Source organism: Capricornis sumatraensis, chromosome 4 (assembly GCF_032405125.1).
Source record: "Capricornis sumatraensis isolate serow.1 chromosome 4, serow.2, whole genome shotgun sequence".
NCBI lineage: Eukaryota > Metazoa > Chordata > Mammalia > Artiodactyla > Bovidae > Capricornis > Capricornis sumatraensis.
The window spans coordinates 71402796-71429177 of NC_091072.1; the positions used below are offsets into that span (position 1 = coordinate 71402796).

Here is a 26382-nt window from a genome sequence, read left to right on the forward strand (position 1 = left end):
CATTATAGAAAAGGTAACAAACTTTATTGAGCACCTATGTGCTAGGGCACAACTAGGGCTATGAATTTTACAATCATCACATCTAATTCTCCCATTATTATTATCTTCACTTTATAGGTAAGAAAGCTGAATTTAGGTAACTTGACCAAGGTCACTCTGTCAGGAAATAGCAGGATTGGACCTAGTAAGTCTGATTCTAAAGCCCAAGCCCTGTTTTGTTTTGTTTTGTTTTTTGCATTATGGCTATGATGCCTGAAAGAAAATACAAAATTCAGCAGTAAAAAATATTTTCTTTTAACACAGTATTTGAATATGGACTGAGAAAATGTGTACCAATACCTGTCAGCTGACCACTATAAAAAGATAGTACAGTTCAAACTATCACCACCAGAGGCCAGCAAACATAGGAGAAACTTAGGACAGTGAGGGGTCAGAAAGGGCCTCCTGGAGTGACTCATACCCACAGTGCATCTCCCGTGTCTATGAAGCTGCAGGAACTGCAGACTGTGACGGGAGGGCTTAGAGTGTGTAGAGGGAACGTCAGCGTGCAGATGGAAGGAGAGCGGTGTAGAGCTCGTGCCGCAATCGAGAGACAGGAGTCCAGCTCCATCAGATTACTGCCCAGAAGAAACCAGAACTGGCTCTCATGAGAATTAGAGCCAGAGGAGACTGGTTCCCTGTTTTCCTAGCCTTCTGTTCTGCTGGTGCCCACTTGGAAACCCTTTCTAGGGACGATCTGGCTTAGATGCAGGATGATTCTGGAGTCTGTCTTCTGAGGAGCTTGCATGAGGGTGTCAAAGCCTCAGTAGTGTGAAACAGCAGCTAGAGGCATGACCAGGGCTTTGAGGCTGATGGACAGCTGCCCATTCCTCCTTGGGCTCTTCTAGGAGTCCAGGCAGGTGGAATGCTGCACTCAACTATCTTCCTTTGCCAGATCTAAGTCTGGGACTGAGAAATATCAATAACCTCAGATATGCAGATGACACCACCCTTATGGCAGAAAGTGAAGAGGAACTAAAAAGCCTCTTGATGAAAGTGAAAGAGGAGAGTGAAAAAATTGGCTTAAAGCTCAACATTCAGAAAACGAAGATCATGGCATCTGGTCCATCACTTCATGGCAAATAGATGGGGAAACAGTGGAAACAGTGGCTGACTTTATTTTGGGGGGCTCCAAAATCACTGCAGATGGTGATTGCAGCCATGAAATTAAAAGACACATACATTATTTTGTCAAAAAGGTCCATCTAGTCAAGGCTATGGTTTTTCCAGTAGTCATGTATGGATGTGAGAGTTGGACTACAAAGAAAGCTGAGCCCTGAAGAATTGATGCTTTTGAACTGTGGTGTTGGAGAAGACTCTTGAGAGTCCCTAGGACTGCAAGGAGATCCAACCAGTCCATCCTAAAGATCAGTCCTGGGTGTTCATTGGAAGGACTGATGTTGAAGCTGAAACTCCAATACTTTGCCCACCTGATGTGAAGAGCTGACTCACTGGAAAAGACCCTGATGCTGGGAAAGATTGAGGACAGGAGAAGGGGATGACGAGGATGAGATGGCTGGATAACATCACCGACTCAATGGACATGAGTTTGGGTAGGCTCCGGGAGTTGGTGATGGACAGGGAGGCCTGGCGTGCTACAGTTCATGGGGTCACAAAGAGTCAGACACGACTGAGTGACTGAAGAAGTCTGGGACTGAGGGGGCATTTGAAAGTAAAAGAGCTTCTTGCATCAGGAGTATCAAAGGAGAGCAAGGTAAGGAGCAGGCAGGAAGGCAGTCTCCTCACCCACAGCCTTGAATAACTACTCAAGACAAAAATATTGTCTCTCAATATAGAAACGTTCCAGTCAGGTTTATGGGAACTCTACATGCTCTGGGCAGAGTTCAGAATTGAGATGATGAGGAAAGGGATAAGGATCTGAGAGCTGGGGGATCAGGAAGGTCCTGAGAAAGAACTTCAGCAAAGGAAGGAGGGCTTCCTGGATTCCATATACACAAAGCTCTTCATTAGGATCCCCTGATTAAAGTCCGTAGCAGGCCAATAATTTACTTTTGACCCCAATGATGACAAAGCTAAAGTGAGTTTATTCATTCAACTCAAAAAATTTTAGATCCTAGTCTTAAAAAAGGTATTTCATTAAATGCTGAACCTACAAAATACATGTGATTCTTGCCCTTCCGGAACTCAGTCTAGAAAAGCAGGAGAAAATACCAGTAAGCAACCGGAAACTTGTGTCTAGCTAGAGGGTATGAACAAGGAGCTACACAACCAGAAAGATCAAATAAGCTAAAACTGTGTTCAGGGCAGAGAAGACATGGGAAGAAAGGTGTCCAAAGGTTTCACACAGAAAGGAATATGTAAATTGTCTCAAGGTAATCACACTGAAAACAAATAAAAGGAGGGTGATTATTGTAGCCAAGGAACAGCAAGAACAAAGGCAGCAAGAATACAGGTATAAACACAAAAAGTGTGTTGAGGCCAGGCCATGGGGGAGGGGCAGAGACTGAGCAGGAGAAAGGGGTAGGAGACAGGAAGCTGAAAATCACAACTAGAGATAAACTGGGACCAGACTGGAAAGGTTAGACTCTTCCTAAAAGCAAAGGATTTTAGGCAGGGGTCTGGTGGCAACGTGGAAGACGGACAACTGAGGCTCAGGGAGATCAGTTACAAGACCTAAGCAGTAGCGAGGCTGAGTGCAAGGACAGTGGAATAAAGAGGGAGGGAATTCCCTGGTGGTCCAGTGGTCAGAACTCCAAGCTTTCACTGTTATGGGCCTGGGCTCAATCCCTCGTCGGGAAACTAAGATCCTCCAAGCCATACCCCAGAGGCCAAAAACACAAACCCAAAAGAAGGAAAAAAATGGAGATACACTATTAGTAATATTGACAGGATTAGTAATCAAATGAATGTTGACAGATGAAAGAGAATTAAAAGATGATTCTGAAATTTCAAGTATACATGATCAAGAGTAGCAATAATGTCGTGAGGTAAGGAACACAAAGGATTATTTTTCTTCCTTACATATTGAGTGAGTTATCTGTGGGACATTGAGATAAAAATGTCCACAAAGCAGGCTGCCAGGTTGAGAAAAAAGTGAGGGATTTTAATTTAGGTGTCACCAACATGTATGTAATAGCTAAAGAGGGAATGCAACTTGTTCAGAGGTGAAAGAGTAAGGAAAGGACCCAGGATGGGGAATGCCAGTATTTCAGGGACAGAGGAAGAAGTGGCTGTGAAGGAGACTAAAAATATAAAGGTTGAAGGAAAACCAGAAGTGCCTCAGTTTCACACTTCATGGGAAGAAAGCACTAAGACACACTGCTGGAAAGAGGTCAAAGAGGCTAAGGACTGGAAGAGCATTGGAGCAGGCAACCATCGTGCTGCTATTGATAAGCGACTTGGTAAACAATGGCCAGACAGGTGGATAAGAGAAAAATTACACTACTCTAACTTTGGAAATGGAAAGAATTAGGTTAGCAGCTTGAAGCAGCAGCAGAGGCTTTTCAAAATGGGAAACGTGGGCAGAAAGGCAGATTTTAACATGGTTAAAAAGTGAAAGTGTTAGTTGTTCAGTTATGTCCAACTCTTTGGGACCCCAAGGACCATAGCCCATCAGGCTCCTCTGTCCATGGCATTCTCTGGACAAGAAAACTGGAGTAGGTGGCCATTTCCTTCTCCAGGGGATCTTCCCAACCAGGGACTGAACCCGGTTCTCCCACATTGCAGACTTCTTACCTTCTGAGCGACCATTATAGGCTGACAAAAGGTCTCTCCAGGAGAGACTTAAGATAAAAGAAGAAAGTACTATTGAAACAAAGAACAAAAAGAAGTCAAAGAAAATGAGGTTGAGAGCACTAGTGGCAGGGTTGGCCTTGCAAAGGAAAAATACTTCTCTTCTTAGGAAAAGGGGGTAAATTGGTATTGGTGAACACATAGATGTTAGAAGAGAGGAAGTTTGAGGAAATTTGATGGGAATTTTGAGGAAATCTGATGGGAAATTGGAGGGAAGTTTGACGCTTCTGTTTTCTCTGTGAAATAAGCAGCAAATTATCTGCTGAAAAATGGGGTCAAGACTGGGAAACTTGCAGTTCTACATTACTATGCCAGACTATTAAGTATTTGATAGCAAGGCCTGTCTTGCTTCATTTTTTATCCTCAACCTAGCACATAGTAAGGGCTCAATACATGTTTGCTGACTGAATAGCTGACAGAACTATTTAAAGGCCCACGTAAGACTCCAAAGCCAAAAAACATACAGCCCCTCCTCATAAAAACCCCTCCAATGAAGCCAAACATTAAAATGTTATACTTCAAATAGTTACATAAGAAAATCAAATGGCTGAGTGATTTGATGAAGTGGACATAATGGGTCAAATGAGCAGAAATAATCAAGAATGCTGGTAGTTACAGTATAAACCATCAATCAAGGATTCTTAGATAGGTATGAAGGCAAGTAAAAGCACAGGCTGACTGACGGGAAATGGGAAAGGCTGTCAGCGTAACTTCAATTTCAGTTTCAAGGGGCCATAATCCAGATTCAGTCCTTTTAGACACAGGTTGGTATTAACTGAACATAAAATATGTTGGAGCTAGATCTTGGCTTCTACCATTCTCCAATAAAAAGAACAAAGGCTCCTTGGAGAAATGGCCAATCTAGGGCTGGGGCAGGGAAAATACAGTATGAGCCTGAAAAAGTGCTCAAGGAAAAAAAAAAAAGAGGATGTAGACATATCAAAGGGACACAGAAGTCAAAAAGCACTTCCAATGTTCAAAGCTGGGACAATGTGAACAACAAAAATATTGTATAATTGGATTATAACCACCCACTTATAATAAAATAAGTATACATGAGTACTTGCTAGTTTAAATTAATAAAGAAGAGGCAGTTTCTTCACCGAAGCTTAATTCCCACCAACCCCATTAAGGGTGGGCTAGACTCACTTCCAAAGAATAGGAAGTGAAGAAACCAGGCAAACACTACCTTAACCAGGTGAGAAAGGGTTTATCATCCATAATGTCACATGGCTATCACACACCCCTTGATAGGATGTGATGAGGGCATTTCACCTATGTAGTGCTTTTCTCTCCCCCCAAAACCTGTAAGCTCAGTCTAATAATCAGAAAAAAATCAGACAAATTCAAATTGGGGGATATTCTACAAAACATGGCCAATACTCTCAAAGACTGTCAAAGTCACCAATAAGAAAAGACTTACACTGTCGCAGATGAGACTAGGGACACATACCAACTAAATGCAATGTGGTATCCTGCAACAGATCCTGGAACAGGAAGGGGACATCAATGGATAAAGCCCACAAAGCCTAGGATCCAGCTAATGTGATGTACCAATGTCAGTTTCTTAATTTCAACATTATATCCTGATAATGTTAACAACGGAGAAAATTGGGAAAGGGGAATATAGAAACCCTCTGCACTATCTTTGCAACTTTCCTTTCAATTTAAAAATATTTCAAAATAGAAGCTAATTTAGAAAAAAGAGTTGGAACTGTCCCTGTTCCTCTGGATCTGCTGCATTTCTGTGTAGTCCTGGCACACTGATCTGGTCATCAACTGTTTACCTGGGAGTTAAGTGTAGGACAACTGCACTGATTAACATGTATTAACAGTGTAGCTAGAAAACTTAATTTGGGGTTTAATATATGAAGTTATAACCATATTTTCCCCAATCCCAACCCTCTCAACACACCAGAGACATGGCTTTTTATTAAAAAAACTTTTTTTTTAATTGGTTTACAAAGGAGCTACAGACTACATTGAACTAATCTTTGTACAAAAAGGCAAAAAAAAAAAAAAAAAAAAAAAGCCCCAAAACACCCAGAGACAAAAGGCAGGGGAGAGACAAGAAAGTAAGATACAAAAGAGCAGGAAGAAACTAAGACAAGAGATTAGCATCATACATACACAAGATCAAGGGGGAAAAAGAGCAAGAAAGATGAGAGAGCATTTAAAAGTATTTCCCCACAGCCCAGGCGATAATCGGATTGGAACCAACAACAAACACAGCACGAGATTATTAAGAAGTTTAAAAAGGCAACAGTGGTATGGAGACTGGTTATTGCCAGTGTTAAGAGAGAGAAATAAACTTGTTTTAGGCACCAGAGACCTGAGCACTGCCCCTTCCTCCCAGAGGAGGACAGACTCTGGAAGAGGAAGCAGGCCCTAGGGCAGCTGCCATTGGTATGCGTAGGAGTCTCCTCAGACCAATCTCAGCATATTTTCCCCAACTTTCCCCAAAATCTTTGTGCCTTAGATTCCAAGTGAGAGCTATGGGATGCCACTGGGAGAAAGGGGTGATCAGAAATATGAAGACTTGCCCTTGTGCACACTGTTCAAGAGCAGCTGCTAGGAAAGTGGGGGGCTGGGTAGAGAATCCCATTCCTCTGTGGAGAAGGCACAGTGTAATTCCTGAAGGTGAGGAAAAGAAAACACTCCCCCCAGGAGAGGTATCAGCAAGGTCCTCACCACCCACAGCAGCCTCACTTTAGCCCTATTTATGTTGTTGTTGTTGCTGTTTTGGATATTAAAGGGAATTGAGGGACAGATCACGCCTCTTCTTGCTCAGCGGGGACAAGGCAGGCTGGGGTTGCGATAATGAGGAAGGGAGAAAATGGGACAAGATATTCATTTTCCTCATATGAACATTGCGGAGGCAATCTTTCTGGGTTTGGGGAAATCAAACTGGAGAAGACCTAGGTGAATGAAACCAGGGACTCCCATTTTTTTCCCCCTTTCCCAGACTCCGATCTAAGGCAAGTGAGCTAAACTGGCAAGAGGGAGTAGGAATTTAAGCTTAAGGCTGCTTAATGTCCTCCTGGGAGCTGGTGTTTAGGGAAGACAGACAAAGAAAAGAAACAGGTCAACCTCAAAGCTGGTCTCCTCATCCTCCTAGATGAGGTCTGTACCCCAGGAGTAGAGCCAAGAGAGGCACCGCAGAGCACACAGGCTCCTAAACAAAAGTAATAACCTACCCACAGTTTATCAGCAGTTTTCAAAAGCAATGTTTTCCGGGGTTGGAGAAGTGCCATATCCTCCTCCCTTTCCCCAAAGCTACTGCTGCCACCTTTCATCCTTTCACAATAAGTTACTGGCTCTCTTCTAAGGGAGATGAAACTCTGAGATTTCACATTCCTCCTCCCAACTCCAAGAGGGTACTTGAATAGGGGGAAGGAGAGCTATGCAAAGGGCCCCTCACTTGAGGCAGCTAGACTATCCTCATTTTCCTTGGTACCTGGATCAGAACTCCTTTGATCTGATCCCAAGGTCCAAAAGGCATCAGGGTACTTAAAACTGAATGAAAACTTTAGCACCAGAGCTCCCCCAAAGCAAAACAGGGGCCTGATTAATACCCCCAGAAGAACCCCTCAGAAAGTGTATAAATTTATTGCATCCTAGCAAAGATCTGCAGCTTCCAGTATTCACACAATGTGAAGATATTAACAATACAAAATATATTCTGAAAGTCAAACATCTGCAGTTCATAGTGCTTTCTTAGATTTGTTAAAAAAAAAAATACAATGCTTAGTTTCCTATATAGGATATACAAAAGCAAAAATATATATATGTATATAGTAGAAATCAACCAGTCAGCCATAGTAATTTACAGCCTTTGTCTCTAACCCTCCCCCAGTCATAATCTTTACCCAACACTTCAGTCTGTACATTCTGGGATCAAGAGTTCTATTCTGAATTCTTAGAAATGTCTGTTAAACTGCATTCTACATGGCACCCATAAACAGGGTGCCCGCTGGGAAGTCCCTGAAGGAAGACGATGTGGGTTGTTACTGCTCTGGGTAAAAAGTGAGACAATCAAATGATAAGCAGATACATGTGAACAGGCAACCTGAAAGGACAAGGAAATAATATTATCACTTCTCTGGGCACCCCCAACCCCACAAGGTTTGGTCATTAGAAAGTTACATAAAAGAGCAACTTGTGAAAAAAAAAATTAGAATCAATATGCCTGTCAGTTACACTAATTTCTTCCGGCAAAAAGTTCAGGAAAAGGGACTTTCAGCAATAAGCTCCTGACTCAAGGAATGTGGGTAACTTCCTGTGGAAAAGACTGAGTGACTTACTGCTGCTGGGAGACAAAAGCAGTAGCGGCTTTCGTTTTAGGGCCAAACAAGATACTGAATCTTGAGCTTCCTTGGTGAGAAGGAACTAGGACAAGTGGAAAGAACTGGATATAAATTTGCTTGTGGTAAGAGCTGGGGGTAAACCAGCGTTCCATCCCAGAGAAAACCATCATCAAATAACCTGAAAGTGTGTAAGCTTCAGCATCATTAAGCTAGGTTACATCTGGTAATTTCATTCCGGGGAAGATTCCATTCCTTGAAATGTTCTATCAAAACACTGCACACTCCAGTGAGTTATCTTGCCCCTTTCCTCCAGAAGATGCCTATGTACATGATTACAGACATAAAATAAGATGTTCAGAGTTCTGCCTTTCAGTGGGAACAAAGGGTGTGATAAGTGGCTGGGCAGATAACTTTTACTTCAGTATTAATGCAATTTGATAAGGGGAAAGTTCCTTGCAATAGCTTCTGTGTCAAAAACACTATTAAGTCTGCAGAGAAAGGACCAAATGGAGTGAGCTTTTGTTCAGAATATTAACAGTTATTGTATTTCAGGTTAAACAACAACATAAACTTACCCAAACCCTAATTTGGATAGATTTTATATAAAATATATAGTAGAATCATGGCATCATCTATTTATAGTCAAGGTAAATAGAATTATGAGAGGAATTAGGACTCTGCTATAGATCTGGATGTTGATTTCACTTTCAAACACAAAAATAGTTTCTTCTTTTAAAAGTGCAGTAGAATATCCCCCATTCATAATTGTAACTAGTTTAGCAAAAGCAAAGTAATGACCTCAGGAACATACCCAGGTTTTAAGATAGATTTCTAGGTAATGGGCCTGAAAGGCATTTTGATCTGAATTTGATTTATTTTCCAACAATTTCAAATATAATTTCTCATCTGTGTGTAGATATATACAAGCACGAACACACATTCACACACGGTCATACACAAACACTTCACTTTCTATCAGATTAGGGTAATTTTTTATTGCAGGTCTCTTTATAGTATTGGCTAACAGAAAACCTATCCCCAATCTAACAGATTACACACATACACACAGCCATTTCCACACTTCCTCACAGTGAAAAGCTCTCTGACGAGGTACCAGAAAGTCAAGAGAGACAATGTTTTAATGGCTGGGCCTTGAGGACAACTCTGGTTGCATTTAAATCTCAGTGCCAAATGCACTGAGTTCCCTGCCGCTGTAATTTTTGGATCAGTCTCTTCAGGAATCAGGCCATGGAGAAAAGCAGGATGGTTTTCCCTGGTCTCCCCTATAAGCCACAGTGGTAAGACAAGATTTCTTTTTGTTCTGGGCTATCATTCCCATGATCATGAGTGCTTCCTTTCCCCTCAGGAGCCACCCTAGGAAGAGCTAAGGGGAAAGATCAAAGAACCATTGCCTTGCCACTGATCCATGCTCTGGAGTTCTGCAGAATGGAAATCCAGAACAGTCACTGGCTGACACTCCATAACAACATAATGGGAAAGCAACTGCTGGAGATGTTCAAAAGAGGAAGTGTATTTCCTTTCAGAACATGAACTCAGAAGCCCACACATCAAAGCTTAGAGCTACCTTGGAAGACAGTTGCACAAAGGTCCAAATACTCCACTAACTCCTGAACTGAACTACTTGAGTCACTTCCACTTCTGAGCACATCATTTTCCTATTGAAAGCTCCTACCTATTATTTGACCATCTTTTCACAGTTTGCACAAACTGATCCCAGACTATAACTTTCAAAGGTCTCTTGTACAATTCCATAGAAAGACCTCTGATTCCTGATGCTTAGAGCAGCTAATGAAGAGAGAGGTGCCTTTGACTCTCCAGCACCAAAAGGGTGCCTGCGTCAGTAGTATTTTGAACACTCTCTTCACAGCTACCTCAAGCATTCGCCTGAGCTTCAAGGCTTCTCCATTCTGCTGCTGGGACTAAGGACTTTATAAAAACATGACAGAAGTGCCTCATCCAGGGACCACTACCAAAAACAAAACATTAAGTGATCAGGTGAGAGAAGGGGAGACAGAAAGGGTTGAGTCAGGGAAAGAGTGCAAGAAGCTGATCCCAAATTAAAAGACAAAATTAAGAAAGGAAAACATTATCTATGTATATATAAACTAAAAGCAGAGCATATAAATGCTTAATCTGGTGGGAAGCCAAGACAACATCTATAGAAAATCTTGATGTGTCACAACAAGGCTCAGCCATAAGGAAATAAGGCAATATAAAAAAATGACCAAGGTATTTTGGTCACCGAATGGTCTCCTTCCTCCTCCCAGCCAACCCCTGCAAATGCATCTCTATATATCTTTTATATATATATATATAATATAGAATCTGTTTTTGTTAAAAAGTATTTCAATGATCATATATATTTATCAAGGCATGATGGCTTTAGGAAAGGGGGGGATCCATCATGGGGGAGCTGAGAAGGGAAATGCAGGAAGGGGAGGCTGGGGTAAGAAGTGTTAAGAAACTGTTTGGGGTCAAACAAATGCTCATCAAAGGTGGCACCAACAGAATTTTCACTATGTTTCCCACTTTAAGAAGGTACTGATGATACAGGTGGGTGCCAGGACCCCATCTCTTCTTTTGTATCCCACCCCCAATTCTTCCCACCACCATGCATTTTTAATGCCTCATGGCTCACTCTCCCACACGTCTCTTGGACCCATGCTACCTTGCATCCCAGGGTTGATGGGTATGGCCCATATGTCTCTGGCCCCAGGTGCCTGACCTCAGAAGCCATTGCCACTGATATTAATGGACTGCAGATCTGCCACCTGCATGACATTGATGCCACTGTTGGCAAGACGGGCAATACCCTCCGGACAAATGGCCTCCATGGCTACCATGTTGGTGGTAATAAGGGCTGAAGGGGTGGCAGTACCACTGCCTTCTGAACCTGCCCCACTGTCCAGGGGCAAAGTGCCCACACTCAGGGCTACACCCGGGCCTCCCTTCTTATTCTGGTGGGTCTTGATATGCTTTGACAGGTGGTCACTCCTCATGAAGCGCTTGGGACACTCAGGGCAGGCAAATTTCTTCTCACCTAGGTAAAGGAAGAGTAAGAAGATGAGACAATCACATCTTAGGAAGTAGGGGTACCTTGTTCAGTTCATTCCCTTCAAACTATATACGGCAGAATAAGACTAATCTTAAAGGTGATTAAAAACAAGAAAATTCTGGTGATTATCTTTTGTCTTTTGGGCGGAAAAAAAAGTAAAGATTAGAGAGTCCTCAGAAAGGAAGAAGTATAGCAGAAAAGTAAGATAGGACCTTCAGAACCCTTATTTCTTAAGGGTTTTCAGATTAACTCCAATGCCATTTATGATCCATACATTCAATTTAAAACATAAGTTGCTCAGAAATTTTAGTTACTTCCGAGGTATATTTTGTCTTTTCATTCTGGTCCATTACTACCTCTCCCTTCCCAAGTTCCCGCTCACCTGTGTGTGTGCGTTTGTGCCTCTGTAATTCATCTGAACGTGTGAAGCGTTTCCCACAGAATGACCAGGTACACATGAAAGGCCTCTCGCCTGTATGCCAGCGCAAGTGTGCCCGTAGGTGTGAGGTCTTGCCATATACTTTGCCACAGCCTTGCATGTGACAAATGTGCTGTTTCTTCTTGCCAGGATCCCCAGAGCCCCTGGAAATGAAAACACAATTATTCTTTGTTCATTTTAGAGACAAAATTAGAGTCATAAAGTACCCATAGTAATTACTGGACCCACTCAAAACTAATCCAAGTTTTTATTAAAAAAAAAAAAAAAAGGAATCTGCCTGTCAACTTAGGAGACATAGGTTCGATACCAGTTCCGGGAAGATCCCACATGCCACGGAGCAACTAAGTCCATGTGCCACCACTACTGAGCCTGTGCTCTAGAGCCCAGGGGTTGCAACTACTGAAGTCTGCGGGCCCTACAGCCCGTGCAATGCAACAAGAGAAGCCACTGCAATGAGAAGCTGGTGCACCACAACAAAGAGTAGCCCCCAATCACGACAAAAGCAAGCCCACAGAGCAACAAAGACCTAGTGTAGCTATAAATAAATAAATAAACATCAAAATGTGCACTTAGATATGTACAGTTTACAAAAAGAAAAAAGACTTCTCAACACACACACACAAATGCCTTCATTTTATTTTTTTAAATTTGTTTATGGCATGCAGGATTTTAGTCCCTGGATCAGGGACCAAACTTGTGCCCCTTGCAGTGAACGTGCAGAGTCTTAACTACTGGACCACAAGGGAATTCCCAAAAGCCTTCACTTTTAATATCAACAGCTAAATCTTTATAGTCAATTCCAATGTGTGATGTCATTTTCAAGGTGACTTGTGAAATCTATGAGGCATTTTCCTGTATTTTTCTGGATGTTAAGTCTCAATACACGCATTTTCCATGGTAGCCACTGTGAATATGGTGATGTGGTGATATTTTTCACTGGGAACTTATTAGTGAACAAAAGGTCTCTCCATTAAGCATTTGGTGGAAAACTTTAAAACATAATATTTTACAACTACAAAGCTTTCCCTTCTCCAAAATAAAGGTCAAGAGCCAAAAGGTAAAGATTAAAAGCTGAAAAGATAGAGTACTATGAGAGACATCAGTGGAAGAAGATGGGATGGAAAAAAGTTAAAAAGGGGAAAAAAGGACCATAACTAATTCAAGGTATGTTTAAAAAAAAAAAAAAATTCCCTATATGGAGCAAATCCTAAGCTCCTCTCAGGAAATCAGTTCTGAAATGTTTTTGCCAAACCAATTTGTACCATGTGTGATCCATTAGTGGGCACTATGGAGATTTCCAAGAGATTTGCCTTGGGTTTTAACAGCACACATTAGCAGAGGAGCAGGGGAAAAAAACATAACAGAAATGAAATCACACTTAGGTAGAAATCACAGAATTTCTTTCAAAAACTTAAATCCACTTGAAGCTTTGTGAGAGGGAAACTATTGTACTCAAGAGCTTTTTTTCCTCTTTTAATTAAATTTTGGGGGGTGCTATGCAACAGGCAGGATCTTAGTTCCCCGACCAGGGATCGAACCCATGTTCCCTACACTGTAAGTGTGTAATCTTAACCACTGGACCACCTGGGAAGTCCATGTACTTAAGTGTTTTTGATTCGGGTTTTTTCCATAATGTAGAGTAACCTACAAAGAATTCAAATTGTTTTTTGTTTTCGTACATTTCTTACTTTTGTGCTTATTTTTTTCTTAAGTTCTTTTTTTAAAAAAATGTGATTTCTTTACTCTGGCTGTGCTGGCCCTTCGCTGCGGTGTGGAGGTTCTCCAGCTGCAATGCGCAGGGGCTTCTCCCCAGCCGCAGCGGCTTCTCTCATTGCAGGGCACGGGGCTCAAGGGCACAGGCTCAACAGCTGTGGCACCCGAGCTTAGCTGCTCTGCAGCATGTGGGGTCCGCCCAGATCAAGGACTGAACCTGTGTCTCCTGCCTCGGCAGGCAGATCCTTTACCACTGAGCCACCAGGGAAACTCTGTGCATATTATTATTTTTTTTTTAGTATTTATTTATTTACTCAGCTGTGTCAGGTCTTTAGCTGCGGCATGTAGGATCTTTCACTGCGACACATGGACTCTCTAGTTGTAGCGTGTAAGCACAGTTGCTCAGCAGCATGTGGGACCTTAGTTACCTGACCAGGAATCAAGCTGAGTCCCCTGCACTGCAAGGCAGATTCTTAACCACTGGATCACCAGGGAAGTCCCCCGTGCTTATTTTTAATGGGGCAAAACTTTAACAGACTTTTTTCAAAGGCAATTAGAAACCTATATGACTTTCTATTCTCTTTCAAAGTCAGTGACTTGAAGAAAAAAGAAATAACCTGGAACTCTTCAGAGATAATATTGTATAGCCAGTACTCTAATGCGAAAATCTATCAGAAGTCTGTTTTGTAGGAGATATTAGATTATTTGATTGAAGAATTTTCTACCCAGAATAAGTAGTTTTATCTATTTTGAGGAGGAAAAAAAAACAAACTCATGATTTTCACACAGTCACTGTAAAATAATCATTACAGTAGATATGTTTCCGTTTCTTTGCCAGGCTGTTTTATAAGCTATCTTGTTAAAACCATCTCACCAACAGAATTTTTTTAAAGAGTAAAAACAAACATCTCAAAACAGACATAAAGTAACACTCATTTGACCATTTGGCTCCATGTGACTTCCTTGTCTCTAACAGAAAGCAGGCATCTCTGAAGGTCCAAGGTCTAAGAGGTGATGAAGGGACCAGAGTTGGAACCAAGACCACATGTGGCCTAACCAAATGCACTATACTATCTCTGATCCCTGTGTAACCCTGCCAAGTCTTAAAGTTAAGACAAAACAAACAAAAAAAACCCACTTATTTTTCCCTCCTAATCTACTAATTTTTCATCCTTACACTCTTAAAGAGACTGGCTGAATCAACTTACCTTCCTTCACTATCTTTACAGTAGGGGCAAGTGCATGCTTCCCGCCGGGTCCTCCGACCAGCTTGGGGTTGGGGATCTGGACTGTTCTCTCCTTCCTCTCCACCTGTTGGGTCATCATGTATTCCATCACCACCAGCCCCATGGAGGCCAAGCTGAGCTCCATGATCACCTGAAATTAAGAGAGTACAAGGGTCAAAGTGGGAAGGTCATCACAGCCACAGTTATCATCACAGCCACAGTGACCCTTGACTTTTACAGCACCATTTCTTCAAAACTTTGAAGTCACCTTCACTGATATTGCCTGTACTTGAAATCTCAAAAATCAGCACTGCAGAGACAAAGAAACAATAAGTCTATGAAAACATGCTCAGTCTCAAATTTTAAAACACAGTTCTAATTGACTTTTATGATTGTTCTAGCCTACCAGGTTAAAAAAGGTAAAACTAACAATGCACAGCACTGGCAAAGATACAGGGCTTCCCAGATGGCTCAGTGGCAGGTGGTGATAAATTAGCACAACCTTTCTTTGTGGGGGGAGGGTGCACCTGAGCTGTGTAGCTTGTGGGATCTTAGTTTCCCAACCAGGGACTGAACCTGTGCCCTTGGCAGTGAAAGTGCAGAGTCCTAAGCACTGGACTGCCAGGGAACTCCCTGTATGATCTTTTGAAGGCCAATGTGGCAATATCATTAAAAATTTAAGTGCACATCTTCAAAGAAATTTCACTTTCAATCACAATGTCCTAAGGATGTATTCATGAGAACACAAACATACGTGACAGTAAAGTTTTCTGTAGCTTTATAACAAAAAACTGGAAAAAAATCAAAATGTACACCACTGCTGAACTTGTTAAGTAAATTACAATAAACTTATGTGGACTACTATATATGCATTAAAAAGAATGAGATAAAGTTACACACTGTTATAGAAACAGGTTACAACAAATCTCTTACTCATTCCCAGAGCTAATGTATTATGGAAGCAACAAAATGGAAGTGACTAAAAATAAGACTTTACGGGACTCTAAACTAGAAACTGTTCAAAACCAGAAAGGGGAAACTTCCTGAAATGAGCAAAAAATTGTTCTGAATATTCAGCAGGAAACAGTACATACATATTACAAATTTTGACATACAGAGAAAATGAAAGAGCTGAGGTCAAAGTTAATTCTTTTTTTTTTGGCCATGTGGAGCAGCATGTGGGATCTTAGTTCCCTAGCCAGGGATCAAACCCAAGCCCCCTGCAGCGGAAATACAGAGTACTGACCACCAGGAAAGTCCTCAAAGTTAATTCTGCGTAGCTAGCTATATACATGCCAGGAAGGTTTTGGTTTGGGATTAGATGCTTTTCAGAATGCTACAAAAAAGAAGAAAACACCATACATACATTCTGTTAGTTGATGTCATTTCCTTTTAAAGATAAATTTGTCTTAAATTCACTATAATTACTCTCCTGGTAAAATTAAAATAGATAAATTCTACAAAGTTCCAGGACAGTGTTTTTCAAGCTTTTCAAACTTGCAACATACAATAAAAAATATATATATTTGACAATGTAATCTAGTACATATATATATAATTGAAACAGTAGTTTCACGAAAGTGTCTATCCTTATGTTAAGCAGTGTATTCTTAAATTTTCTAGACTCTATTTTTTTTTCTTAATGCTGGTCATGACCCAGTATATTGATTTTATGAGTTACTAATGGGTCACATTTGATATTTTCAAACACTGCTCTAGGCCAATAGACAGAAACAATGGTTTAAAGGAATAGCTAACATTCTTCTCTAGCTTTCAAATCTACTATCAATAAGCATTCACCTATGAAAGCATTTTGCAAAGAAGTTAAAAACCCTATATCCATACTTAAGATTCTAATAAATGGGGAGTGTTGAACTAGCCTGTTTTATCTATTTTATAAAGAAGGAAACTAAATAAATGGGGTAGAAACTAAATAAACGTCTAGAAGCAAGGCTCCTGACTTGTGTGCCTCACTGCGACTCTTCAGCTGATCACCAGGACTCTGAGTTGCAGCAGCTAGTGGGCAGCTCTCCCTGCGCTTCTCACTCTGCCACTCCCCAGCACCAGCTCACCACAGTGAGACAGACTCGATTTCAATATTCTGAGACTTCCATGATACTGGCAGAATGAAAGCTGGGAAGTACTGGAGCACAAGTTAAAAACCAGTTTAGAAGTAAGACAGACCCTAGATATGAGTCCCTGCACTATGTACGATTAGCTTTTTTGGTAATGATCAAATAACTTCTCTGGTTATCAATTTCCCCATCAGTAAAGTTTGGATGAAATATTATCAATCTCATAAAGTTACTGTGAAAAACAAATATGGATGTTGCTGAGCATAACCCAGAAAACACTGGGCTGCTACACAGCACACATTCAGTACTCTGCATCGATCACTATTGGGGAAATACCCTGTGGAAAAACACAGTGAGAAATCACAGAACAAGATACGCGAATAGTTTATTCTGCTTAAAAATTATGTGCGGCCAAGTGGAAACTCCCTCTAGTGGGGATGGAGAATTTATCCTTTAAAATAAGCCCTAACAGCTCAGCAGATAAGGTAGGACTCTAGTTAGTACTGCCAATGGTTACCTACCAAAAATTACCTTCAGAAGAGAAATTTATAAAACTATAGATCCGACTATCTATAATAGGTCTTTAGAAACAAGATAAAATTGTGGTGCATATAAGCAAATCATCTTCTATGATCTATTTTTCAAGCTAAACTAACTCCACTAAAATTTGAGAAGCAACTTATCAATCCTCAAAGTTCTCCCTTGCCCCAATCAACTCAAAAGAAGAAAACCTTTCTCCATTTTATTGAAACATAAGAATAAAATGGACTTCCCTGGTGGCTCAGACGGTAAAGCGTCTGCCTACAACGCGGGAGACCCAGGTTCGATCCCTGGGTTAGGAAGATCCCCTGAAGAAGGAAATGGCAACCCACTCCAGTGTTCTTGCCTGGAGAATCCCATGGATGGAGGAGCCTGGTGGGCTACAGTCCATGGGGTCGCAAAGAGTCAGACACGACTGAGCTACTTCACTTTAAGAATAAAATACTTAGATATCAGAACTACTAAAACTAAATCTCTAACCCTCTTTCAACTCTTACAAAATGGACAGTCAAAAATTAATATCCTCCTGGACCCCTACAATGATTTCAATTTTTTCAAACTAAGAAAATTGAGAATGGGGTTAAATAGAATGAACAATTTTTAATTTCACTTAACAAAAAGAAGGGATAAAATGTCAACAGAGTATCAACATCAGACCAGAATCTGTTTCCTGCCTCTTTAATAACAGTTTTAGAATAAGAACAGTTTTATCTTAAAATGTGGTACTGGTTAAGCAATGAAATAAATTAAAGATTTTCCTTTCCATGATTAAAATAACTAGTAAACCAAAGGCACAGCTTAATGACAGTCTTGCCCAACTCAGTGGTTGCCTCTAGCATCAGTTTCTGAAATACCCATGGCAGTTACACACTTTTTTAGTTTCCTCAAAGTGAAGAAGTGTGCTGAAATTACGAACTTTCAAGACCACCACCTAGCAAGTCAAACACCCTCTTCTTCTCTGAGAAAAAAACTTGGGTAACACTAAAATAAGATGAAATAAGAAGCTTCTCAATAATTTCCAAAAGGGTGGTTCCCATACACTTCCTTATTTATCTGCTTTCTGAAATGACTTTGGGAACATTGTGTTCTTTAATTCGTTAAGTATTAATACAGTAAGACTAAACTTTAGAACGATACCTATATTAAGCACACACTGGGTTTTCTCAATGTTTCATTTTACACAACAGATTTAACTCAAAGAAGAATATCTCAGACCACAAAATGTTTGTGTCTTTTCAGCTATGTTGAAACAGAATACTGGTAACAATACATGAGGAACAAGGTAACCAGAATAAGGCTCCAAATCAAGAAATAAAAACCTCCACAGTGTAGGATTTCCCTGGTGGTACAGTGTATAGGAATCCATTTGCCAGTGCAGGGTACATGGGTTCGATCCCTGGTCTGGAAAGACCCCACGTGCTACAGAGCAACTAAGCCAGTGTGCCCCAACTGCCGAGCCTGTGTGCTGCAAGCACAGGAGCCCGAGCACGGCAGTGAAGAGCAGCCCCCGACGCAGCTGGAGAAAGCCTGAGCGCAGCAGCGAAGGCCGGGTGCAGCCAAAAATAAATAAATGAAGATTTAAAAAGAATGGACAATGGGCACCAGAAACTTAATTTCCTTCTGTTCCAGAATGCAAGCCCTTGCTAATTCATCAGTAAGTTATGCTCTATAAAAATTCATAGATATACATATCTTGCTTCTAAACTTAATTACACATTAAATATTTCCTGTTAATCATCATAGCATATTTTAAACCCATAGACATGTTAAAAGGATCATTTATAGGGTTTCCTATATACAAACTTCCTTAAGACCTTATCCCTACAGTGCCATGTGGACTCGTTAACTGCAATCTGTAAAAGTGTTCATCAATTGTTTACTGTCTACTGATCCAGGTACTACACTAAGCTCTGAAGATTCAAAGAAATAGTTTTCACTGTGGAAGAGCTTGCAGTTCACTAAAGAGAGAAACAGATAATTTCAAATTAATGATATAAACCTTATACTAAAAGCCATTCAAAGATTTTCCAGAACTGAAAAGGGTAATTTCTCCAGTTTAGAATTTCAGAAAAGGCTTGTTTCCTAAAGGAACAGAGATTTAGGCCGAACTTCAAAAAATGCACAGGAGTTAGCCAAGTGAGGAATGCTGGCGAGGGAAGGGTAGTTCCAGGCAAAGGGAAGACTACGAGCAGCGTAAGGAATGTAGTGGACTGTGGGATGGCGGGGGAGTAGAGGGAGGATGTAGGTGAAGAGACGAACTTCAAAACAGACGATATTATTAGATGCAAGACAGATATTTAAATGACTGAATTTTTTTAAAGGTGATGGTAGAGAAAGTATGGACAGATAAGCACTTTCATACATCAGCCAGGGAAACAGCACATTTCCTGTGTGTGTAGGGCACACTGGCAATATAGGGCAGGTCTTTAAGATGTGACTAATACTTAACCCAACAAATAAGGACATGTGCCAGACACTGTAAGCTCTGGAGAGACTCCGATATAATCCTAGCCATTGAAGAGCTTCCCAGCTTCATTATCTCACTTGGGAAGACACAAAATGAAACCAACAAATATAATATCTGTCCTATAACTTGTATAATAAAGTGATAATAAAACACTCTATTAAGAGAAGTATTAGAGTTGGGAGGGAGAGTGTTGGAAGGGGAAAAATGGAATATACTGGTTACTCCATTTGATAATAACGAGAGGTAATAAAAGTCTAAAGTAGGGCAGTGGTTCCAGTAAAGAAAAAGGCATGGGTAAAAAAGTATTTAGGATTAATGGGACTTCCCAAATGGTCCAGTGATTAAGAATCCATCTTCCAATGCGGGGGACGTGGGTTTGATCCCCGGTGGAGGAGCTAAGCACACCGCAACAAAGACCCAGCACAGTCAACAACAACGATTTATTTGGGGAAAGGTCAGAGTACATAAAAATGCTCATCACGGAAAAAAATCCAACTATGGAAAATGTCAGGTTTCCCAGGTGGCGCTAGTGGTAAAGAACTTGTGTGCCAATGCAGAAGACCCGATCCCTAGGTAGGGAAGATCCCCTGGAGGAGGAAACGGCAACCCAATCCAGTATTCTTGCCTGGAGGATCCTATGGACAGAGGAGCCTGGCAGCTACAGTCCACAGGGCTGCAAAGAGTCAGACACGATGAGGCAATTTAGCAAACACATGGAGAGTCATCTGAAGAGACAGTCATCAAATGATTTACAACAGCAATACAAGAAATGGATTAAAATGTAAATAAACTGTTCAAGGAACCAGATGGACTACTAGGCAGTCAGCAAAATTATGATTAACTGAACTCAGAATAAATGCTTATACTATATTATTCTTTAATGACAGGGCTATATATATTACAACCTAAAAAAATGCTTATGCTACATTATTACTGAACAAACCAAGAAACATATAACAGGCATACTAAGAAAGTTATGCTAAAAAACGCATACATTAAAATTTGTATCAAGTAGAGCAATTTGGTCACACCAAACCAGTGACTGCAATGGGCAGTGCTATTAGTTTGTTTTTTTCCCCTTTCTCTTTCTCATATTTTCTATAGTATAACTCTGTAACTTTTATCATTAAAAACACCTATACAGCAGGAAAAAAATTAGTCTATGCATCTTCTCATTTTTTGGTATATTAACAGTGTTCAAACAGTATGAAGATAATTCCTTAGTGAAAGTGAAAGTCGCTCAGTCCTGTCTGACTCTTTGTGACCCCATGGACTATACATTTGATGGAAATCTCCAGGCCAGAATACTTGAGTGGGTAGGCGTTCACTTCTGCAGGGGATCTTCCCAACCCACAGATCGAACCCACGTCTCCTGCATTGCAGGCAGATTCTTTACCAGCTGAGCCACCAGGGAAGCCCCAGAATACTGGAGTGGGTAGCCTATCCCTTCTCCAAGGGGATCTTCCCGACCCAGGAATTGAACCAGGGTCTCCTGCATTACAGGCGGAGTCTACCAGCTGAGCTACCAGGGAAGCCCTTAATTCCTTAAGTACAGGGCAATCTACACAAAGATGGCAGAGGCTGTCACCAGTAGGTGTCACTGTAACTAAGTGATAGATGTTTTAAAAGCCCACCCTCCAAGGACAGAGGTTTAAGAAGACACAAAGATGGGCATGGATGTGCAGTATATGCACAAATTTGAAATGCAACCATTTAAAAAACTATAATTCAGATGGCTTTCCATCAACCATTATGATTCCAAAGCTACAGATTTCCCTATTTTTCATCTCCAAGAAAACCAAGGATTTGAAATCTGATTATTAGTAAAATAGTGAAGTTCTTGTAAATTCCAAGACTTTCATCTACTTCCCATCTCTGTCAACATCATTCCATAGTGAAAACTGTTTTTCACGACAAAGAAATGAACAAGAATTGTCTTTCCTTTCCTCCCAGCTCTCACCATACTGATATCCTGGGAAAGGGGATTCACTTTAACATCCCTCCCAAACTAACTATAATTACCTATTATTATTAAGATTGTTATGATTAAAAATTCATTTAGGGAATTTCCTGGTGGTCCAGTGGCTAAGACTCTGAGTTCCCAATGCAGGGGGCCCAGGTTCCATTCCTGGTCAGGGAACTAGATCCATATGCTGTATCTAAGAGTTTGCATACCTCAACCAACAGTCTGAATACCACAACTAAAGATCCTGCATGCCTCAACAAATATGGAAGACCAAAAATTCCAAGTGCTGCAACGAAGACTTGCCGTAGCCAAGTAAACAAATTAAAAAAAAAATTCATTCAAATATATATTAATATATACCAGAGGAAAGCTGTGGAGGAGGAACACAAAGGTTAAGAGAACCAAGTTGGGAATTCCCTGGAGATCAGGGGTTAGGACTCTGCACTCTCACTGCTCAGGGCCCGTGTTCACTCCTTGGTCAAAGAACTGCAAGCAGTGCGGCATGGTGAAAAAAAGTTAACACACACTTTAGATGAACTGGCGGTCCAGTGGTTAAGACCCCACACTTCCAATGCAGGGGGCACAGGTTCGATCCCTGGTCAGGGAACTAAGATCCCACACACCAAGCAGTAGAGTCAAAAAAAAAAAAAAAAAAAACAGATAAACATAATTAATTCTAACTGTTCATATTCAACAACTGACATTTTAAATTACTGAGAGCCTCTGATGATTAAAATTAATAAGGGCCATTACATGCACTGTACATGGTACAACTGGACAAACCTAGGTATGACTCCTGGTTTCATCACTTTCTGTGAAGGAACTTCTCTGAGCCTTCACTGGCAAAAAGGATACTGAGATAACTACTGACATTACCTAGCACTGTTCCTGGCACTTAGGAGGTGCTCAACAAATCACTATATATTAAGAAAATGAAAGAAAGGTTAAATGTGAATTTTAATGTTGTTTTCCTCCCATCTATACATATACCCTTACTATCTACAGTATGTTCTTTTGAATTTATGTAAGGGAGTTATAACATCAAGTTCAATCATTAGTGTTTAAAATAGCAACAATAAAATACTATAAAGCCAAGAATAAAATGCATAATACTAATCTAACATTTTGTTTCTACTCACTGGATTTACCACTGAAAAAGGATAATCATATTGAAGTCTTCAAATTATATATAATTCATTAATTACGATTAAAACTCACTTGGGGTTGATTAGTAATGCAAAAATAACTGTTCTGAATGCAGTGTAGTTTTGAAAAGAAAAGTGTGGATAAAATTTCATGTTTTCAGAAAATTTCCTAGATAAAATATAGCCAGGAGATGCTGTGTGACAATAAAAGCATGAAAGAATGCTGAAGCAAAGCAGAGATATACACAGTAGAGAGAAGTATCTCATACTCAAATATCCTAGAGGCTCTCAGTAACAGGATCAAATTAATTTCTCTAGTGGGTCCCGAAGAAAAATTCATAATAGTAGCTATCTACCAAGATCCCCTGGAGGAGGAAATGGCAACCCACTCTGGTATTCTTGCCTGGGAAATCATGGACACAGAAGCCTGGCAGGCTGCAGTTCACAGGGTCACAAAAGAGTGGGACACAACGTAGCAACTAAACCACCACCACCATGTTCTAATAAAATTCCTTTTTTTAAGCTTTTTATTTTATACTGGAGTACAGTTGATTAACAATGTTTTGACAGGTTCAGGTGTACACCAAAGTGATACAGTTTATATCTACATGTATCTATTCTTTTTCAAGTTCTTCTCCCATTTAGGCTGTTACATAATATTGAGCAGAGTTCCCTATGCTATAGAGTAGGTCCTTGTTGGTTATTTATCTATTTTTTTTTTTGGCCGTGCCACATGGCATGTGGGAACTTAGTTCCCTGACCAGGGACTGAACTCACAGCCTCCACAGTGGAAACGCAGTCTTAACCACTGGACCACCAAGGATGTCCTTGGTTATCTATTTTTAAATACAGCAGTGGGGGATTTCCCTGGTGGCGTGGTGGATAAGAACCCGCCTGCCAATGAAGGGGACATGGGTTTGATCCCTGGTACAGGAAGATTCCACATGCTGCAGAGCAACTAAGCCATGTGCCACAACTACTGACCTCACGCTCTAGGGCCCACAAGCCACAGCTGCTGAAGCCCACACGCGGCAACTACTGACTCCCATGTGCCCAGAGCCTGCGCTCTGCAACAGGAGACACCACAATGAGAAGCTTGTGCTTCACAACTAGAGAGTAGCACCCGTTCTTAGCAACTGGAGAAAAGCCCACATGCAGGCAATGAAGACCCAGCACAAGCAAACATAACAAACAAATTATAAAATAAACAAATATAGCAGTGTGTTCATATCAATCCTGAACTACCCACAATCCCTTCCCCCCCTTCTCCCCTGTGAATAAGATTCTTAAAAATACAAGCAGAATAGTAATAATAAAGTACTATTAACTGTGGTGGTCATTTAGTCACTTTAGTCGTGTCTGACTCTCTGCGACCCCATGGACTGTAGCCCACCAGGCTCCTCTGTCCACGGAATTCTCCAGGCAAGAAAACTCGAGTGAGCTGCCGTTTCCTTCTCCAAAAAAGGGGGTGAATATATCAAAAATTCTACCATCCCAACAAATTATTATCTTTTTCCATCTTCCCCTCAACTACTACTTATCTGCACAAATAAGCTTTACATGTAATCATAATACAGTAGCTTTAAGCATAAAAATCTGAACCGATATTAAGAAGTAACTCTTTAGAGGACTCCTGGCGGTCCAGTGATTAAGATGCTGCACTTCCAAGGCAGGGGATGTGGGCTGGATCCCTGGTCAGGGGACTAATATTGTACACGCTACATGGCACAGCCACACACACAAAAAGTAACTCCAGATCCATACTATCCTGAGATGCCTGAAGTGAACATGTAAATAGGCACTTACATGTTGGGTACCTTTTAATGATAGGGCTAAGTTTATGCATGAGTAATGCCCACAGTATAATTATATAATATGATGTAGTACAGCTGATATTTTAACACTCCCCACCATAAACTGCAAGGTAACTTTTAATATAACTAAATTTCCCTTCGTCTTAATTTGTGCAGATTACTAGATAAGTACTAAAAGCAGAAAACTCTTATTTACACCTAGTGTTACAGGAACACATCACAGCTTTAAACTGTCAATGACAGTATGAGAAAAGGAAAAAAGACAGAAAAGTTACTCCATGAAAATACACAGATGCTCATTTATGCATCTATGTACTCCTTTTCCTAAATGGTTTCCTTCAACTTTTGCTTATTATGGCAATGAATAATTTAGATGTATGCATTTTATTCAATATATTTTGAGCTTTCTGTTCTCTGTTCTTTTAATATTGATTATATAATGAACCAATCAGCAAACATACTCCTAAGGAATATTCTTATTCTAAGAAAATGACTTAAAATAAGAAAACTATGCTCTATTATATTCTATATTAAAAATATAGAAATTTTTAAACTACTTGAGTATTTAATATGACAAGAGAGAAATAAGCTATGGCAAACAACTTGATAAAATATTACACAGTAATTTAAAATCACTCCTCTGGAAGTGAAATATATAACAAGGATCCCTACTATTGTGATTGTTATTTAACAAGAATGAAATGAGGTGTAAATATTAGCAAGGAGTAGGTAAAATTATTTGTAGTTGACATGACAATATACCTGGAAAATCACTAAAAATTACTGAAAGCAGTAAGACTGCAACGTAGCCATTATAAAATGAACACACATAAACCAATATTATTGGCTGAATAATGCTTCATCAAATGGATAGACTACTTTTGCTTACCCACTGGACATTTAGGTTGTTTCTACCTTTCAGCTATCATGAACAGTGCTGCTATTTCTGTGTGGATGTGTGTTTTCATACATTTCTATGTGAATGTATGTTTTCATTTCTCTTAGAAATATACCTAGGAATAGAATCACTCACTTAATAAAATTTTAATCTAAAAAGTATAAACAGTGATGTTCATCACAGCATTACTTGTAACAATGAAATTTTAGGGTGGAAAAGAAGTACATCAGTAGAGTTAAGCATATCCTAGTACTAACATCAGAGAAGGCAATGGCACCCCACTCCAGTACTCTTGCCTGGAAAATCCCATGGACAGAGGAGCCTGGTAGGCTGCAGTCCACGGGGTCGCAAGAGTCTGACACGATGGAACGACTTCACTTTCACTTTTCCCTTTCATGCATTGGAGAAGGAAATGGCAACCCACTCCAGTGTTCTTGCCTGGAGAATCCCAGGGACGGGGGAGCCTGGTGGGCTGCTGTCTATGGGGTCGCAGAGAGTCAGACATGACTGATGCGACTTAGCAGCAGCAGCAGCAACAGCAGCTGCAGTACTAACATACCATGAAATTTCCATACAATCATTTAAAATGATGATGATGTTTATTATTTATGAAAAATGTATATGATATACTGTTTAGTAAAAATAATATTATGAAGCACTATACAGAGTATAATACTATTTTAGTATTAATAAAATATATAGACTTCTTTGTAAATTGTACACAAAGGTACAAAAACATGGCTGGAAGGATGATCACCAAAATTTCAACAACGATTATCTTTGAATAGTTAAAGTTCAATTAATTTTTACTTTATTTTCAGAATTATTTTTATTGTTTAATGTTTTTACCAATACCACTTAACCAAGTTATTTAAAAATATATTTAGGGAGTTTCCTGGTGGCCTTGGCCTGGATTCAGTTTCT

General features: G+C 40.3%; 1 protein-coding gene across 2 annotated transcripts in view; it reads right to left on the reverse strand.

The window, feature by feature from the left end:
* Nucleotides 1-10758: 10758 nt before the first annotated feature.
* Nucleotides 10759-26382, reverse strand: part of SP1 (Sp1 transcription factor) — a 32410-nt gene continuing 16786 nt past the window's right edge. For both annotated transcript variants that reach the window (XM_068971062.1, XM_068971061.1), the window contains exons 3-5: nucleotides 14536-14704; nucleotides 11558-11757; nucleotides 10759-11160 (exon numbers count right to left, since the gene is read on the reverse strand). In XM_068971062.1, the coding sequence (XP_068827163.1) occupies nucleotides 10847-11160; nucleotides 11558-11757; nucleotides 14536-14704 (683 nt within the window). In that variant the 3' untranslated portion in view covers nucleotides 10759-10846. The remainder of the gene's footprint in view (nucleotides 11161-11557; nucleotides 11758-14535; nucleotides 14705-26382) is intronic.